At 42.5% G+C, this 19,757-nt stretch overlaps 1 protein-coding gene across 9 annotated transcripts in view; it reads left to right on the top strand.

Moving 5' to 3' along the window:
• The first annotated feature begins 11,017 nt into the window (after positions 1 to 11,017).
• FGFR3 (fibroblast growth factor receptor 3) overlaps positions 11,018 to 19,757 on the top strand; it is a 126,670-nt gene continuing 117,930 nt past the window's right edge. For 3 of the 9 annotated variants that reach the window (XM_061629812.1, XM_061629810.1, XM_061629809.1), the window contains exons 1-2: positions 11,020 to 11,218; positions 11,834 to 12,088. In XM_061629812.1, the coding sequence (XP_061485796.1) occupies positions 11,899 to 12,088 (190 nt within the window). In that variant the 5' untranslated portion in view covers positions 11,020 to 11,218; positions 11,834 to 11,898. Of the gene's footprint in view, positions 11,219 to 11,242; positions 11,530 to 11,833; positions 12,089 to 19,757 lie in introns of those variants that run through there. The other 6 variants (XM_061629818.1, XM_061629816.1, XM_061629817.1 and 3 more) reach the window with 4 other exon arrangements.

Below are 19,757 nucleotides of genomic sequence, written 5' to 3'. Positions count from 1 at the left end.
AACAGAAGCTGAGACTGGATACGCTCAGATAGAAAAGGAATGTCTAGCTGTTGTTTGGGCTTGTGAAAAATTCTCAAAATATCTTTATGGGCTAGAATCATTTACACTCTGTACAGACCATAAACCCTTGGTACCACTGATAAATTGCAAAGACCTGGATCGAGTACCAATACAATGTCAGTGACTACTTTTACGCATGATAAGGTACAATCCTCAAGCAGAATACAGACAAGGCAAGACTCTTGTTGTAGCAGACTCACTGTCAAGAAATCCATTGGAAACTCCATACCCTGAAACAACCCAGTTAGTTGAGGAAATCAAAGTCTATGTAAATCTTCTACAAGGTTCTAAACCAATATCTACCACACTCCTTCAATGCATTCAAGCAGCTACCAGCATTGACCCAGACCTTTTGTCAAATGCGGGGGTGCACAGAGGCGAGCCGCTAATTAACAGATACCAGCCGCAGGCTAGACCATAAATCTGCCAGGCAGCATGTTACCATTTGGGAAATGCCAAAGGGGAATGCAGAGAGCTGAGTCCTTAAGGAAGTTCAATGTTCATAAACAAAGAAATTCCGATTGGGTAGGGCAGGGTCCAATGGTACAGGCCGACAGGAGAGCTGGAGTAATTTCTGCAGCAAGGCTTAACATTGATTTGTCAGAACTGGATGGGCATTATATATGTCTGAAGTGACAACTAACCTTAAACCTCACTTTGCAGAAAAGGGAAGCCTTACAGAGTTGGAAGGAACATTCCTATTTCGTGATTGAATTGTCATTCCTGCTACAATGTGACAGGAAATATTGGGAAAATGCCATGAAGGTCATCAAGGAATCACTAAGTGCAGAGAACATGCAAGAATGACTGTTTGGTGGCCACTAATAAGGAAGGCCTCAAGGCAATAATAGAAAACTGAGTTTTGCCAGACAAATAAACCTTCACAATGGAAGGAACCACTTATTACCACTCCATTGCCAGATAGACCATGGAAGAGAGTGGGAGCAGACATCTGTGAGTTACGAGGACAAAAGTACATAGTCCAATAGACTATTTCTCCAGATACATAGAGTACATACATACATGCCTGATTCAACAAACCCTACTATTATCAGTTGTCTGAAGAATATCTTTGCCAGATGGGGATGCCCAAATGAACTAGTAACAGATTATGGACTGCAATTTGCAGGGAAAGAGTTTACTTTGTTCGCAAAGAAATATGACTTTTGTCACATTACAGCCAGTCCCCATTACCCACAAGCCAATGGGGAAGCAGAGAGAGCAGTACAAACAGCAAAGCAAATCTTATGTCAGAAAGATCCCTTCCTAGCACTGCTAAGCTACAGAGTAACACCTATCAATGCAACGAAGTGCAGTCCTGCACAACTGGTAATGGGAAGACAAGTAAGAACACCAATTCCAACCTTAGAAGCAAATCTGTATCCTAAGTGGCCTGATTTGGGAAAAGTCCGTGTCACAGACAACATGGCTAAAAGAAACTATATATATTTTTATGACAGACGTTATGGAGTAAAGACACTTCCAAAATTACAACCTGGTTCACAGGTAAGACTGAAACTGGACGACCAGAAAGCATGGTCTGAGCCAGCAACAGTCCAGAGCCAAAGTCAAACTCCAAGGTCTTATGATGTCACTACCAACAATGGAACATTCCAAAGGAACAGGAGACATCTACAGTTGGTTCCCAAACCACAACCAATTTCACAACAAAGTGAGAATTCAGAGGCAGAAATACCAGAAGAGCAGAATTTATTGCCAGAACAATCTCAAAAGACTGAGAACAAAGAACTGACAAATTTTTGTGAGCAAGCATCAACTGCGAAAGACAGCCTCTCTTGAGAGTCCGAAGAGAGTGGCATCCAGAGGAAGAGTAATTCGAAAACCAGAACATTATAGAGACTAAATGTTATTCTACACAATGTTTGCTGATAGAAAAACCCATGCAAAATAAGTTAGAACTCACAGAAAGGGAAATGTAGTGAAATGTCTTTAAGTTAGATGCGCAGCAAAGACAGAGTTAACTTTCTCTAGAGGGTATTACACACCCTAGGGGAGCTATAATGGTTCAGTTAGTTAGTTAGCTAGTTAACGTTATGTGTGCTGGGTGAGGCCTAGCACAGAACAAGCTCAGATGTTTTTACTGTCTTAAGAATGGTTAAATAAAGAACCTCTATTTTATCCTCTGTCTCATCCTGATCAATATAATAATATGTACTATCAATTAATCAATGTTTTTGTCCCAGTTATTTAAGGAGATCCAACTAAGATGCTATACAAACCTTGCCTTCCCCAAAAGACCTACTAGGTATTTGTTGCATTTATTTTCTATCGTTCCTCTAAAGAGCACCAGCCATTGCACATAGTTCTCTCCTCCCCACCCCCACTTTTTAAACATCTTGTCAATGACCCTATGAGATAGGTTAGGCTACATGCACACTAGTTGCTTCAAAGGCAGCAAGACTGTTTTATCTGGTTGCAGTTTCAAACATATTTGCCCACAGTTGGACAAATCTCTGCTGATTAGGACCACCCACAGCAAAGCATTGGGCCAATCACTGTGTCTGCCTGAGATGTTTTCATTGGACATACTTGGAGTGACAATGGGGTTGATGGCCAGTTAGTTTTGAAGTCTGTGTGAAGGTGACTTGTAGGTAGGGTTGCCAGGTTCATGGCCTGAGACTGATCCTGTATCTTTAGGAGAAGAGAAAGTCAGCCAAGTGCAGGTGTTCTTGCAACACTGTAATGAGAAAAACCACAAGGTGGGATTCTCCCTTCCTCCTGCACAACTTTTAAAGATACAGAAGACCTCTTGGAGGCCGGGCGAGTAGAGCATCTAGAAATAAAACCTGCAAGAGCTTGGAATGTCAAACTGAATCAAATGCTCTTGAAAGAAGGCTTTAAAAGAGGCAAAGCAGACAAATGCCTGTACAGTAGATTCAAGAACAACAAATGGACTTATATTTTGATTTATGTAGATGATTTACTACTGAGAATCCACAAGACAAGCAAGAGTTAGTAAATAATCTAAACAAGGAAGTTGAAGTGAAATGTCTAGGTGACATCACGTACTACCTTGGAATTCAAATTGAAAGAGAGGAAGATGGATCCTTTCTACTGAATCAAAAACAAAAGATTCAAGACCTACCTGAGAGTCTAGGACTGAAGGATGCACATCCAGCACCTACACCAATGGAAGTAGGATGCTTGAAACCAGACCAGAACAATCAACCCTGGGAAGACAATGAAAGCTAAAGACAAGCTATAGGGAAACTCCTGTACATCAGCACAATAACCAGACCAGACGTGGCGGTAGCAGTGGGATACCTTTGCAGAAAAACCAGCTCGCGAACCAGGAAAGACTGGGAAGCAGTCAAGAGAGTGGCAAGATATCTGAAAGGCACTGCAAACGTAAAACTAAAGCTATCAGCTACTCAACATCCCAAGCTTCTGGGATACGCTGATGCTGACTGGGCTGGAGACACCAAAGATTGCAAGTCAACCAGTGGAAACCTGTTCTGCTATGGGCAGTCACTTATCTGCTGGGCGAGTCAAAAGCAAGAGACTGTAGCACACTCATCTACAGAGGCAGAGTATGTATCAGCTGATGAAGCATGCAGGGAAATGATGTGACTACGGAAGCTTCTACGAGATTTAGGCATATCTGAACCAGAGCCTGCTTGCAGGCTTCCCCCAGGCACCTGGTTGGCCACTGTGAGAACAAGATGCTGGTCTAGATGGGCCACTGGCCTGATCCAGCAGGCTCTTCTTATGTTCTTATGTAGAATACTTGAGGACAATCAAGCTTGTATAAGACTCACAGAATCAGAAGGACAAAGATCTCGCATGAAGCACATCGATGTGAAGTTCTACTACCTAAAGGACATAACGGAGAAAGGACTTCTAGAGATGACCTACTGTCCAACAGAAGAGATGATAGCTGATGCATTGACCAAGCCATTGGGCAAAGTCCGACACCAGAAGCTACGAGGCAAGATGAACCTTGTAGAATGAACCAAGTTCTCATTGAGAAGGGGTGTTGGAATATGTGGTTCAGCTCCAACTTGTGGGTTGAGGCTACATGGGGTTAAAAAGGGTAGCTAGAGAGGAGACCTCCTGATTGCTAGGCTAATACAGTAGGGCCCCGCTTATATGGTGGGTTCCGTTCCGGACCCCTGCCATAAAGCGGAAAACGCGGTAAAGCGGAACCCCATTGACTTTAATGGGCCGCGTTGCGCGAAAACTGCAAAATGTCGCAAAAGGGAAAAAAACCCTTTAAAATTGAAAATGAAAGGCAGAACGCCGTAAAGCGGGGCCCTACTGTACCTATCCTTTGATCTCCTGCTGTCTCTCCCTTCCTGCTAGACTGATATGCATAGGATGTTGACCACATCTCCTTCCTCCTTTCTCTTGAGAGGGAGAGCAGACATCTTCTCTTTGTCTCTCCCTCTCCTCCCAGCATGAGGGCAAACAATAGGCTTGGTGTTTGCATCTCCAACTTAGCTAGTTAGCTAGATGTAGAACTCTTTCCCATCAAGTATTTACTTCCAGAATAAAGTAGTTCTTTCTTACTTTAAAGCTTAAAGTCTCTGTCTGACTAATCCCAGGGAAGGTGTCATCTTTAGCAAAGATTCAAACACACAAAGGCTCACTCAGACGCTCCATCCCAATTTCGCTACTCTGCAACAATTTCAGGAGTGGTAATAAAATGTAATAATTTGATGTAGTTGAATCCAAGAAGGTGGATTGAGTTGATCTGGAGCAACATGTGTTGGGAAATTAATTGGACATAATGAATTGAAGAAGAACTGATCTGTAATGATATGGAGTGATATGTAAGTTAATTTAACAAATTATCTGGGGTGATTTGGATGGGGAATTAGTTAGCTTGCCTTTTGTGATATTTACATTCTAAGTTCGCATCTATGCATTTAAATTAGCATATACAAATTTTATGTAAACTTGTATCTATGGCCCTGTGACCTGAAACTTTTAATTTTATCCATTAATCTGTGCAATTACTGTTAGTACCGTGAATGTAAGTCCATCTTCTTGCTTATGTGGGTTTTTAAGGGTGACATTAACGATGACTCCCCATTGCCATGCATAGATTGGCTTCTTACCAGAGCTTGGAAAAGTTACTTTTTTGAACTACAACTCCCATCAGCCCAATCCAGTGGCCATGCTGGCTGGGGCTGATGGGAGTTGTAGTTCAAAAAAGTAACTGTTCCAGGCTCTGCTCCTTACATGCCTGCCTGGCTTCTGCGGGGGTGTCATTGGGTTGCTATTCCATGATTATTGAGAGTCAGGTGTTGCCATGGATGCTGGGGGAGTGTTTTTCAGAGTTGCTCTTTCTGTTATTTGGTGTGTTTTCTTCCTGACCTTTCTGTTGGAAGTGCTTAGGATCTCAAAAAAGATATACTAATATGTCAGCATAAACAAAATGCTGATATGACAAGCCCATAGGATTGGGTTATTAGTTGATTAACCATCATTCATGTTTGAGTTCCAGTTTGCCACACCACCAGAGGAAAATGATCATTTAATATACCTTCAGATACCTCATCTGCTGCCTTTATAATGGCATTAGCAATCTTTGAATCAAGGCCACAATCCTGATTTACTTCAGCAGCTGCTTGTTTTAGGATACCAAAAGTTCTTATTACTTGGACTGGCATCCGTTCAGTTACTCCACAAATCTTAAAATTCATTGTGGATCTCACAGTTTGTGCCCCATTATACTTGTCATTTGGAACTCTGAGTTCACCAAAAGTATCATATTCTATTTTGAATGAGTCCTGGCTAGCCATTCTCCGCTGACGGTGGCAAAGCTGATAGAAGGAGGGACCAGAGAAGGGGAGGGTAGAGCAGCCAATGGGCTCCAGTTGATTAATTAGTGAGGAATGTTTTGATGGACTTACCACTTATTTATTTTACCACTCATTTATTTTTGAAGCTATTTTGTTTTTGGTGTATTACTGTAATATGGAATGAAAAAATATTAACAATTATATTTCCTTATATCAGTGATTGGCAGTTTTCAAATTTGGTTTAAAAGCTGAATAAAAGTTCTTTTTAGTTTCTTGCTAGCCATAATAAGAAGATAAAAATATAAGAATAGTCCAGCTAGATCAGACCAGATAATAATTAGGAAGATATACATTTTAAATTAAGATTTCCAGAATTAAAGCAGATGAATTAAGGTGAACTACCTCTAATCTTTTCTGACCTTTTTAAAATTTCCAGTGTAAATTTGATTTTATTGTAATTGTGTATGTTTTAATGGCAAGTTTACATCTTTCACATGTATATTACTCACTTTCTGTTTCTTAAATGTACATGTACTGCCAAGTCCTGAGCATGGCCCAATTTATTTCCCTTCCCTTTCTTGCCCCAGAATGCATAGTACAGTGTTGATGTGTAGAAGACATGGGACTTAACGTGAAACAATAAATCCACACCAAGGTTATAAATCATGGAATACATTCATTCCAAAGCCAAGCCACTAGCAGCAAAATCTTGAATGTTTCTGTTCAGTTTGGTATGCATGTGCAAATCAAATGAGGCGTTTCAGCTACTGTTCATTATCAAAGCCCATCCCTCTTTTAGACACTGAAGTGGAAAAGAGATTGCTGCATCCAAAAAAAGTTTTACTGACATCTTTAATCCATAAACCAAGCAGCAGCACACTTCTCTGCTGTCTGAGAGTGGCCTTTTAAGAATCAATCTTTTGGGGCACAATCCTGTACTCACAGTCCATCGGCTGAGGGGCTGAAGGAAGTGGCAGAAGTCCTGCAATGTCAGTGGATCGTCAGTTATGCCACTGGTATGACAGAAATACTAGGCAAATTCCAATGATAAACCAGCGGAAGACTCTGCTGGCGCAGCTATCTACTGGCAAAGACAGGCCAGAGGAACAGGAGAAAATAGGATGCCAAGACAGAGCACTCCACCTAGGTAAGGCAAGAAAGGGGGACAGGCTGTAATGGATCATGGATGCAACTGTCTCCCATGTCTCTCTCACACCACCTTTGTGAATACTGTGTCTTGTCTGAACTGTATTGCCCTGTCACTCTCTCCCACCCTCTGCCACCAAGCCTCAGGGAACAATCCCTCCCCTGCAACATGCATACGCACAAGGAAAGCACTCATCCCCACACAAAGGTAAGCCCTCTGTTGCCAAACATCAGGCACTCAACTGCAACAACTGCTGCTACTCTCCAAAAACTTATGGACACTTTTGCCTTGCAGGATCTCAGCCCAGATGCATGCAGCAGAACAAGCTGTCTACACAATAGTTTTGCTACATCCTAGGGGGAAAGGAGAAAATATACCCATGGGAGGGGAGCTGAGGCATGAACATTGGCAGAGAACGCAGGTGGCTCCTGTCCTATCTTCTCCCGACATAGGAGTCTAGGGGACGTGGGACTGACAGCAAGCACTCACTGATAGGGCAGAGGTGACATCCCAAAGAGTACGGCCAAGGGAAAGCCAGTGGTCCAGACAGGGTCAGCACTGCCAGATCCTGAGCAGGGCAAAAGACGCCTTATTGTTGCCTTGGAGAGCTCACAGTGGCCAGTGCATGTCAGGACTCACAGAGAGCGAGAGCTGTTGCCTGAAGTTTTCTATGGTCTTCTGAAGGCTGGCCAGTCTGAACTTCCAACTAGCCATGCCTCTTCTGAGAAGCTGTATGTTATTTTACAGCACCATTTACAAAACTATTCTGCAGCCACTGGCTCCTACCACACAGAGGCAGTGGATGAATTGGAAGGGTGTCCTCTGAGCTCAAGGAGCCCAATAAGGCCTCATTCTCTGATGTGGAAGGTATGGGAGCAGTTGTATCTGTGTGTGATGGCTCCTCAGATGATTTGTTTTGAGTCTGCCTCTAAGCCAAATGTTCCCATGGCCAGAGAACAGAGTAGCACCACTTCATTTAATTTCATTTATTTTTAATTTACCACTTTCTACGTTATGTTGAAAGCAGTTCACAATCTGTAGAAATTACAAAATATACACAAACATTCCCATCCTATAACAAATAAAATATAACTAAACACAGACACACTAACAAATTTCCCCGGGGGGAGGGGAGAGTGGGCCAAACAGGCTGACTAGGCATGCAGGGTCCAGAGTACTGGCCCATACAACATTTTTCTTGATTAGCTCAGGGGTGCCTGGGTATGTGGGGGGCTCCCCCTTTTCTTAGTGTGGGGTTGTACCCTTGATGTGAACCAGAGACCTCCAACATACAAACCCTAATCAGTTCCACCAACCCAGGGCACCTCCTGCATCCCATGTGCTCCTGGGTGTTGGGGCTCTGGAGGGAGACAAATACCCCATGTTGTGTATGCTTGCTCTCGGCTGCTGTAGCTGAATTATTAGATAACTGCTTTGTGGTGTCTGAGTCCTGGGAGTTCTCTTTCCTTTGCCCCATCTATTTTTTTTCTATTGATGGTTAACCTTGGTAGGAAACAGCAAAAGAGTGGGAGCATGTTGCACTCTTCCTGCTGATGGACCTTGATCTTCCATCTCCTGCTTCCCAACCCCATGTACTATATGGAGTAAGCCACCACTGGTAGAGTGTGGGAGCTCTGGCATCATTGCATTGAGTGTGGTGATCCAGAGAGCTGTGTTGAGGGTAAGGGTGTTCACATGTTACATTTAATGAGTATACAATCTGCATACACATGTAGTTGCTGTGTGTACTCATACAATTATTTACGTTTCATTCAATGAGTGTACCATTTCCGGTATATACGCATTTGCTGCCAGAAAAGAAAATGGATTCAATGATGCTTATTAAATACATCATTGAAGTCATTCCCTTTTACTGGCAACAAGGCAAAGTATGCTGGGTCTGCTATATTTTCTGAAGCTGTTTCCTACCAAAGTAAACATCCAACAGAAAGTTGTGGGAGGAAGTGGAATATAGTTTTACTCTTAATTTTTCCTTCAGTGTCATCTGATGCCTGGATTGGACTACATGCCTTCACTGGCTGTGACACTATGAGTGCTTTTGCAGCTCGGGGTAAGGTAACACTTTTGAAACTATGGAGAAAGGGCAAGTAGCAGAAGATGTTCGGTCAACTAGGGAAGTCATGGGAAATCTCTACAGAGATGTTTAGGAAGTTAAAGCAGGTCACCTGCCAAGTGTATATTCCTACTACCTACACTACTGCTGTAAATGACCTATGCTATTAACTTTTTCTGTGCCAAGTGAGGAGAGGTGGAGTCCAGTCAGCTTCCACCATGCAATGACTGCCTATTCCAGCATACTCTTAGGGCCAATTTCCAGGCAGGAATTTGGAGCTGCGGTTTACAAAACCAGCCATATGTACCTAGCCCAAAAGATGATGGATGGATGACAGACAGAGATGGCAATCTGGACTGGATGCATGAAGCACCAGCACCAATTGCAGTTTTGGAAATGTTGTCATGCTAGTGGGTGCATTCCTGTCAAATGCCAAACTGCCCTTGCCTATCCAATGGTACTTGCTATGTGCAAACTACAGTCATGTAGCAACCAGAAAAAAACAGATGTAGACGTTGCAGTTGAACTTAAGGACTCAGAAGATAACTGCAGTGGTGACAAACATTAAAATTACATTTAATAAAAGATTAAATGTTAGCAGTTGTGAAATAATAACATTTGAAAGTAAAAACATGCATATTGAACAGATGCTAAATTCAAAACTGCTAGATGTTTCTGAGCAATAACACTATGTTATCTGTTATCCATACATGGAGTAAAATTACATAAAATGTGGACACACTGAAATGTGTCTACAATTGTCTAAAATACTTTAGGTGCATATCTGGACCAGGTAAAGTGTCATATGAAGTCAACCATATAAAAATGAGTAATATTTATCTTTTTTCTTAATATATGGCCTGTACAAGAATGGTAATAGATAAGATCATTATTGCAATTAGTTATTTGTAAGAGAATTCATTTGCTTCCCAACTCAGTTTTAAAAATTTAAATTAGACACTTTGTTCACACATTATAGCTTAAATTAGAAAAAAAGATGGCTTTAGCCATTTTGATGACATCATAAAAACCGTCTTAAAGCAACCAGTCACAACAGGATGTCACATGAAAATACAATCCAGGGCCATACACCTTTCAAAAAATAATGAAGTTTTGCCACTTTACATGATGGTACTGATTTTTGGCAGAGTTGTTTCAAAATGCAGCCGCAGAAAATGGTATGGCTGCTTTTGAAGCAACTTGTGTGCCTGCAGCCTGATTTTCAGCAGACGCCCTGCAGAAGTTTGAAACTGGCAGTTAAGCACAGGTGTTTTACTTATTCAAAAAAATCAACGTTTAGACATTTTGACATGTTTCACGTTGACACTTAAGTTTGTGATTTGTAACTTCAGAAATGCACTTTAAAAAGTTTTGAATGGAGAGGGAGACCAAGTTCTTGAAAGTAAGCCCACATTCTCCAGACCAAACCAGCCACATCGTCCAGATCAAAGTGTGTCCCAGAGGACAACAGCTCACGCAGCGCAGACCAGGCAGGGTTTCTGGGGCTGCCATGCTGGAGGCACCCGCTGACTTCCGCGCAAGCGGCCAATCACGATTCTGAGAACAACAGGGAGGCAAGCTACGTGCTAAAGGCAGGCAAGCGCCGCGCGAGATCTCTACCCAACCTGACGGGGACTCCTTGCGCGTGACCTTTTTGCTAAAGCTCAGGCAAACCTGGATGACTGCCAAAGCCGTCCCCGAAAGAGAAAACCGTCTTGTTCGAAAGCTCTTAAGGTAGCTTTCTACCTGTTCTAAATTTCGACAGCAAGCAATGATATGCTGCCTGACCAGTCTGCTCAAATCTCCATGCACCCGGCCCATAAAAGAGGGAGAAATAAGCCGGCTCTTCCGTCTGGCAGAAGGACTACCGGCCAGCCATCGAAGGGACACTCGGCAGGCGGGCGTTGCCTTCGCTACTTCCCAGGTCGGATCTCCCGGGATCAATGTCGTCATCCAGGGGAGGGGAGCCGAAGCCCCGCCCCTCGCTTTGCCTGCCGTGCGCCCTGGGCAAGCAGGCGGACCGCCTCTTCGCTGCTGGGGACTGCTCGCCCGGCCCGCCCTTTAGCGGGGTGGAGCCGGCCGGCAGGCTAGCCTGCGAAGTCGGCAGCTAGCCAGCGCCTCTGCACAGAAGGGCTCCGGCAGCGGCACCGAGAAGTAGCGTTGCCGCAGGTAAGAGCAGCGGATGGGGCGGCCCGCTCGTCCGTGCCTTCCCTCGGCGCCGTCCCCAGCGGGTACCCGCGCTAACCGGGGGTGCAGCTGTCCTCGCTGCGGGAGCCGCGACTAAACCCAGCACGGTCGATCGTGGCTGCTGCCAGCGTCTTTCGCTCTTAGCCGCGGAGATAAGGAAGAGAAGCGCGGAGGGTCCTTCCCGGTCCAGGACGAGGGCGAGCGTCGGCCGGGGGAAGGGTAAACGGAGGGGTTCTTGGCCGCGCCCGCTCTCAGCTTCGCCTCGCCTGCCGGGTTTACCTCGCTTGGTTGAGGTGAGGGCATATCCAGTAAGGAGTGGAAGGAGCCCTTACAACTTCGGCCAAAGGCGTGTAAATGCGATATAATAGAAACGTTTCCTGGTTTTCAGACGTTCAAATGAGTGAAGGAAGGATTAGACGTAAAATGTGTCTCTCAAATGTGCCTTTAAAAGGTCACGGGTGGTGGGGCATGTTTGGCTTTCAAGCAGGATGTTGAAAAACGGCCGGTTGCTTTGATTGAGCTCTAAAAGGAATCGGAGATCCTTTCTTAACTGGTGGCACTCAACAGGTGTCTGTCTCTTTTCCTGACCCCTTGCAGGGCACTACAATTCTGTGGGGCAAAAGCTAGAGACCCCAGCCCAAGGGGCAGCATGCATCTGGAGGATGGCTGAGGCTGGCCAAGGCAGCGCTACAACCATTACCCAACGTTGGCTTTCCCAAAGAGAGAGGAGAGGAATGATCGCTGTGTGGGGAACATTGTCTTGCTTTTTCCTGGTAGCCACTGTGAACAGCCTACCTGCAGCCAGGCTGTCTATTTCAGACCCTGAAGAAAGGTTTACAAGAGAGCCATTAGGTAAGGAAAGTTGTGGAACTGGAGGGCTGCTTCTGCAACCTGATGCGAGTCAGGTCTCCCCTGACGTGGGCAACTGTTGCTAGCTTGGTCACTCGTGAGATTAAGAGATGCACAGGGCCCTTACCTCTGATACACCTTTCTCTCCTCCTGCTCTTGCAGACCGGTGCTCTGCCAGACAAACTAGCTCTTAGAGCAGAGGCAATAGGGAGGGAGGACTGTCCCTATTCTGTGGCTACTCTGCAACTTTAGCTGCTGCTAGCATTTACTTTCTTTATGTCTTGGCTTCATTATTATACCAGTTTCTTCTGGTAGGGGGTTGGGGAGGGAGTATGTTACAGCTGGAGTTGATTAAATCCTTGTGGGATTGTTTATAGATATAGCTTATTGGTGATGAGATATCATGACTTTGCAGTGCATGAATATAGTTAAGAAGCTTTTTTGCTATTGCATGCTGTATACTATAAGGTCTTTAACTACATAACATGGGGACAGGTGGATGTTTGCCTGCCTGAAATGGTCCAACTGTCTGACCCCAAAAGACTTGGTTTCAGCTGCCAATCTTTCCTTTCAAATGGCAGCAGTCAGCTCCTGTGTCCAATATTACAGTGCCACAGGACTCTGTAGTTTTGTTGCAAAGAGAAACGCAGCTATACCTCCAAAATTGGGCCTCTCCAAAAGTACACAGTCCCAGTTATTTCTGTTCCATCCCCAGAATGGGCTGCTCTGCACCCTTGCCACACTTCCTGGGATGCTTGCACCAATCCACCAGAGGTATTTCACCACTAAAGTGCCACTGGGAAAGGACAAAGCCTCCAATAAGTAGAAGCACCTCAAATGGTCATTGCAGAGCAGCAAACAAACTAGTGTGGATGCACTTAAAATGTTTATGGCTGGACACAGAAATGTAACTTGTGTGCCTTCCATCCTGAAATAGTTAGTATTCAGTCCACACAAAAATGTTGTCTATGTATAAAAAGCATTTTGTGCATATTTCCTTTTTAACAAGACCTTATTTCCAATCCCACGTGCAGTGAAGTCTGCTGTGCTTGTGGTGTAATATCTTTCAGTCTGAGGATATATTGGAAGCAGTGGAAAGAGAGGGTTGTGTTTGGGCCTTTGGAATAAAGGAAACATGAACACTTGTGCTACATGTTTTCAATGTCCAACTGCCTCCATTTACTTTTAAGTGGCAAACTCATGGTTTCATTGCAACTAAATATCACTTAAACTAAAAATTCTGAGAGAAAGTTCATTCGATTGTTCCCCTTCCTTGTACACAGTAACTGTCAGAGTATACATCTTGCACCAAATGGCTATTTGAAAAATTGTATACAAAATTGATCTTACTCTCATATTCCACTGCTGTTTGTCTGAGTTTGCAGTCCTGTTCTTTGGGAGTAAGCTCCTTTGGATGCAATGGGACTTACTTATGAGTAAACATGGATTCACAGAGCAACACTACCCAAATATTAAAAAAAAACAAAGATGTACAGTAGAATGGAAAGTAGGACCTTTTTCTTTTGCTAAAGTTCTATCTGAATCAAGTTTCCAGTGTTTGAGAAAGCGTTGGAAAATATTTGCCAAAGAAATGGGGGGGTATTTGCTTCATGGAGACTAAAACGGGGGCATTATTTCCCTACCATTTTCTAATTAAAGCTATACACTACCCACTTAAATCACACAGAGATACGGTTTTGCTCTCAAAAAAGTTTGTACAGAATGTTAGATTCTCCATGTAAATTGTCTAGCTCATTTTTCTATAACTAAATTAGTTGAAGAATGGAGCAATTTCTTCATAGTTTGCTATATAAAATAAGTTGCTTGCATTGAGGAATGCACCAGAAACTCATTAGTTATATAATCAGTTTTTTTATATAGTATAGTGTTTTCTTCTTCCTTCCAAGTGGACCACAATATGTAATCGTATTTTGTAAGATTCAGAACTTCTGAATACACATGTTTAGGATGAAGCTCTTTCATATTACTGCAACTGCTGGAATGTCGCAGCATTCGCAGTGTTTTCCATTCTTAAAGAATATGTACTTGAATGGTGTATATATATTTTCAGCATGTTAAGATAGAGGGGCCCAGCAGAGACATTTAAGGTTAAACCCTTACAGCAGCATCTCTGTAGACTGGCAATAGTATTTTCACTTCTTTGCATTTCCAAAGAGGTAGAACTGTCCAGCTTTAGCAACTCACTGCCAAAGATTTCATAGGTTTATGCAGTTGTAAGGGCCTTTTCACACTTTTTTTTTGTCTGTGTTTTCCTGTCTAAAGTGCACAGTTAAAAATATAAATGCAACAAACATGCATTATACACCAGGAGCCGGGATTGGCTGTGTCTTGCTGTCAAGTAAACACAAGATGGCAAATCTGGGTTTGCTGATGTGTAATGATCCCACCTGAGGGTTACTGTTAGACTGTTATCCTAGGTATACTCATTTGGAGACATGGTATGCTGGAATAAGCATATTTTATTGCCAAGAGATATATCTCGGAGTAGGGGTGCAAGAGTGCAGTCTGAGCACAGATGTTGGTATAATCCCACTAATAAAATGCAACAAATAGATTTGGAAAGAGGAAAAATTGTTAAATAGAATGCAGATTTGTCCCAGTGGTCCTGAATGTTTAGTTGCGCACACAAGACTGCACTAAGACGATTAAAGCTTTTAAGTGTATATTTGTTTTGGGACAGAAGGATGGCTAGTAGACTTTTTTAAAGCTAGCTTGTGATATTTAATTGAACATTCCCTATTTTTGAATGAAATGATATAAAATGGACTTTAAGAAAGGGTTCTGTTGAACTACTTGTATAAAGACAAATTGAGATGCAAAACACAAATGTTTACTTTTAAATCTGTATATTGCAGAGTCTCAAGCAAACATTTTCTCCTGGTTAAATGGGCCGTGGGGCATTGGTTCATTACTGTGGCTTGTTGTTCAGCAGCTTTTGCATTTTACTGTCCAAGACCTTATTTTCCATAAAGGGGCTTGGAAGCATTTTTCCCTAGTGATCTAATTCTCCACACGGGGCTCTGAAAGTTGTAACAGCTACTGCCTTGTGCTTTTGCTCAGCTACATAATACACACATTGAAAGGAGGCATTCTAGAGGTATGTGTATGTTTGCTAGTATGAATACTAGCTATTAGCGAACACCTCTACAGGGAGGTGTTCTGCTGTTAGCAGGAAGAAGACAGATGGTGGGGTCGTTGCTGAATAGAATTCAAACTGAAAATACTGGAGGCCTCCTCTGGGCTGAATTGCTCTCCTCTCTTTTTTATCAAGACTGCTGCAAGAACAATGTAAAAAAAATTATGAATGAAACTGGAGAGGCAAGACAGAATTGACCGTGTACATCATTCAGTAGCAATGACAGAGATGATTAGGGAGGTCAGTGAACTCCTTTGTAGCCTTGAACATGTGGTCACTCTATTCAGCAGCCACAGAATAGACATTGGTATGAAAAAAGCTCTTGTAAATTTCATTCTTATTCAGATAAAGATATTACTTGGTACGATTGGTGAATGTCAAGTAGTGCTAACTGTGTTGTTAGACAGCAGACAGATAGAAAGAGCAGTGGAACATTTTAAGAAGTCTGCGAGTCGTTCCGCCCCATTTGTATGTGACATCCACACCACGTATTTTAATTCTCTTGTACAGAAAAAAATCTATTGCCCTGTAATGAAGGAAACTCAATCTGTGTTCTGAATCTGATGATTTTCTTGACAGATTTCTTCAGCCCATGTGCTCTTAGAGCAGTTTATGGTAGTTTTAAAAAGCAATACAATGACAACACAACTTTTTTAAAAAAACAGTAGAGCACAATAAAATGCCATTTTTAATATACCAGTATCATACTAGGATTAAAAGTGCAAACTAAAAAGCAAAAACAATTTAGGAATAAACTGGAGCTGCTTTTGACGTTAAAACAAGTGAGGGAAAGCAGAGGGCAGGTAGCTTGTGGAATTCATTGATGTTTCTGCTCATTACAGAAACAGGGACAGCTGATTTTCCTTGTAAGAGCTGAATTGGTCAAGGAACAGTTGATGCTTCCGTGTTAACAAATTGGTACAGTACCATGTAACCACTGAGGTGGTTTGGATAATAAACCATGGTTTATTGTGACAAGAATGAGCCACAGTCCCCACCTTTTCTTCCTACAGCATGACCCACAAGATGATCAGAACTTTTGCTTTTCACTTTAGACTAACTACAGCTTCTTGTTTTCTCTGAACCTGACAACCTGTGATTAATCTCAGCAATTCTTTGCTTAAAACAAGCCAATGTTTCACCGTGGATTATCAAGCTGGCTTGTTTCAACAAACCATAGTAATGATTAACCACAGTTATAGGTTCAGACTAATACTAATCTGTGGTTAATGAAAAATGGCATCTGAAGCTTATGGCTTCCCCAGGAGGAGGAGCACACAAGCCAGAGGCTTGCTGCGGCTTGTTCCCATTACAATAAACTGTGGCTTATTGCAGCCTCTGAACTAGCCCACTGTTTCTTCCAAGAAAGACTGTGGTGCTTGTTCTATTTTTTTAAAAAAAAACCGACAAGAACAACTTGTGATACATTTGTTCCTTTCTGGATGAATTGCCTCTCTTGGTCTCTGTATAAAATATATTGTACAGATGGAAATGGAAGGCTATCAGACTGCCAAATGCAGATGCAGTCATCCAAGAAATGCTGCTGGGTATCTTCTGGTTATTTCAATGGATATTGTGCAAGCAGCCTGGGCAAGCCCACATATGATGCATGCATTCATGCAGCAATGAGCAGACTTTTTCCTGAACTTTTGTTTTGTTGTATTTAGTGGCCAAATCTACATTGTCTGTTGTGGTTTTTATGTGGATTTTCTGTAATGAAAGGTTAAAACATGGAGTTAGAATCTTAAGGTTTGAAATGACTCATGAATTTCTATACTGGAATTCAGTTGTTGCAGGTGCTCATAAGAAGGGTATGTTTAAAGGTTCTGTAAATCACTTTCTTATTTCAAGCATAATCATTTTGACATTGTAATTGGAGCCTGACGCTGTCATAATATGCTGTTGGGTAGTGGGAACAAGATTTGTAATCTTGCTGCTTTTAATTCTTTTTGGAGCAGTTTTTGTTGTCTTTAAAAAACAAATTGCATTTATTTGTTGAGACCCTATATTGTATTGTGTTTAGAATAATAGAATCGTAGAGTTGGAAGGGGTCTATAAGGCCATCAAGTCCAACCCCCTGCTCAATGCAGGAATCTACTTTAAAGCATACCCAACAGGTGGCTGTCAAGCTGCTCCTTTAATGCCTCCAGTGTTGGAGAGCCCACAACCTCCCTAGGTATAATCGGTTCCATTGTTGAACAGCTCTAACAATTAGGACTTTTCCCCAATGTTCAGTTGAAATCTGGCTTCCTGTATGTTGAGCCCATTATTCCATGTTCTGCACTCTGGGACGACTGAGAAGAGATCCTGCCTCTTCTCTGTATGACAACCTTTCAAGTACTTGAATAGTGCTATCATATCTCCCCCTCTGTCGTCTCTTCTCAAGGCGAAACATGCCCAGTTCTTTCAGTCTCTGCTCATAGGTCTTCATTTCCAGTCCCCTGATCATCCTCGTTGCCCTCCTCTGAACTTGTTCCTGTTTGTCTGTATCCTTCTTAAAGTGCAGTGTCCAGAACTGGATGCAATACTCAAGATGAGGCTTGTAGCAGTGTATCCTGCTGAGCTGGTATGATGGCATGGAACATTTCAACTTGTGGTACAAGTTGTTAGCAACAAAAGGTACACAGTCCGGATTCTGTAAGAAGAGATGGGTGTGAGCAGTGCTTTTTTGTGTGTAACAAATGAGGTACCAGTACTCATATCGTGATAAAAGTGCCATGAGTGCAAGCATACCAGAGATGCGAGTACTGTCGCACACGAAAAAGCACTAGGTGTGTTTTTGGGATTCACACCTCATATGCAGGCACATAAGGCTGCTGAAGCTAGGCAGGTCTTGGTCTGGATGAGTGAGCACGTGGGAACTACATGCCTTGGGTTTCATGGCAGAAGAAAATATAGGTTAAAAATGAAATAACTAAATAAACACAGGCCTGTGGAAGGAATAGCTGGGCAGGGCAGGTGAGGGACTGAAAATCTGGTGAGGAAGAGGCCCCAGTATGTAAACCTAAGAGGCAGAGGGAAGGTGGCTGATAGAAGAGGTCAGAGCATGTAGCAAAGTGAGATAAAGGGCAGATGGAGGAGTCAGAAGCCTGAGGAAAAGGCTTGGGCACTGTCTGTTAGTAGACAAGAAGGCATAGAGTTGCCTGGTCTAAACACTGAGAGGATTCCGTAGCCACTAGCATAATTATCCCATCACTAGAACAGTGGTTGAGAGGTAATGAGATTATGCTGGGCACTGAATTTCACATATTGGTTTTATCAAACCAGCTCTTTGACGGCAGGCTTTCCATATTATTGGACTTAAGCTTAACTAGGTGTTGATAAAATTGTTGTTTTAAGATAAGAGTATGGACAGAGACGTGACCTATTCTGTGTGAATATATTGAACTTGTCTTCATTTTGGTGAACCTTTTCCTCAATAACATAACGGAGAAACTTCTAAGATTGGCAGTATTATGACTCCAAGTGGTTCTAACTAAGAATTGGTGCCTGATAGATAAGCAAGTAATAGTTTGCTTGTTTTCCCCTTTCCCCTTTTTGAGTTGTGCCTGCATGTAGAAACCATCTTCTTTTTATTGATTTTAGGAAAGCTTCTCTGGGGGCCTTTTTGGTGAAAAAGCTTTACGTAAATGAAGTGAGTGATCTTGGGGTAATGATAGTGCTACATTTTTCAGCCTGCCTGCCTTGGAAAAACCTCCTAAACAAGAGGTTTTCTGAAAGTTATGAAGAATATAGGAGGCTGCTGTCCGTTAGTTTGGGCTACAGAAGGACATTGTTTTAGAGAATATTCCAGAGATCTATTTACTTGCTCCTTTCACACATGCAGATGGGGAACAGGATCACAAATCCTTCATGTTCAGCAAGATGATCAGGAGGAACCTTGCATGGCTAGGATTTCTGGGTTTTTCGAGGAACCTAAGTGCATTCAGCTGTAGACACACATAGCTAGAGCCCCTTTCACATTTCTGTTGAATGCACAGGCATGTTCAGTAAGAGAATGAGTAATAAGGGCCCAGTTTGTTCTCCTTCTGCTACATTGCCTTGGCCGTAGCTCTTCAATTCATGAAGGATAGACCAATGAACTGGAATTAGTAATAATTAAATAGAACCCTGAGTAGCCATTGTCAAGTGTGGGGCTGGAGGTCATTTCCTTCATGTTCTGCTAGGGGGCTTCCTGGAAGCATCTGGGTGGCCACAGTTGGAAACAGGATGCTGGATGGACACTGCAGGGCTGTTCTTACTTTATTTAAAACATCTATATTATTCTAAGCCACCTAGAGAATTTTGTTATTAGGTGGTATATAAATATTGCTAATAAATACTTTATGCTTTTCCATAGTTCAAGGCAGCTTGCAATGCTATTATAATAGATAATTTATGTATGTATTGTTATTTTTAGACTTTGGGTAAAACCTCTAGCTAGCTTAACAATTATCAGATAGGCATTTCTTGTAATTAATGAGAGAGCTAACAAGGTAACCAGCCAAACTAAAAGTAGACTGGAAAATGTGGCTT

This window comes from Rhineura floridana, chromosome 5 (assembly GCF_030035675.1).
Source record: "Rhineura floridana isolate rRhiFlo1 chromosome 5, rRhiFlo1.hap2, whole genome shotgun sequence".
Classification (NCBI taxonomy): Eukaryota; Metazoa; Chordata; class Lepidosauria; order Squamata; family Rhineuridae; genus Rhineura; species Rhineura floridana.
Note: the sequence above shows the minus strand (reverse complement) of the source record. Positions and strands in the feature narration are given on the sequence as shown.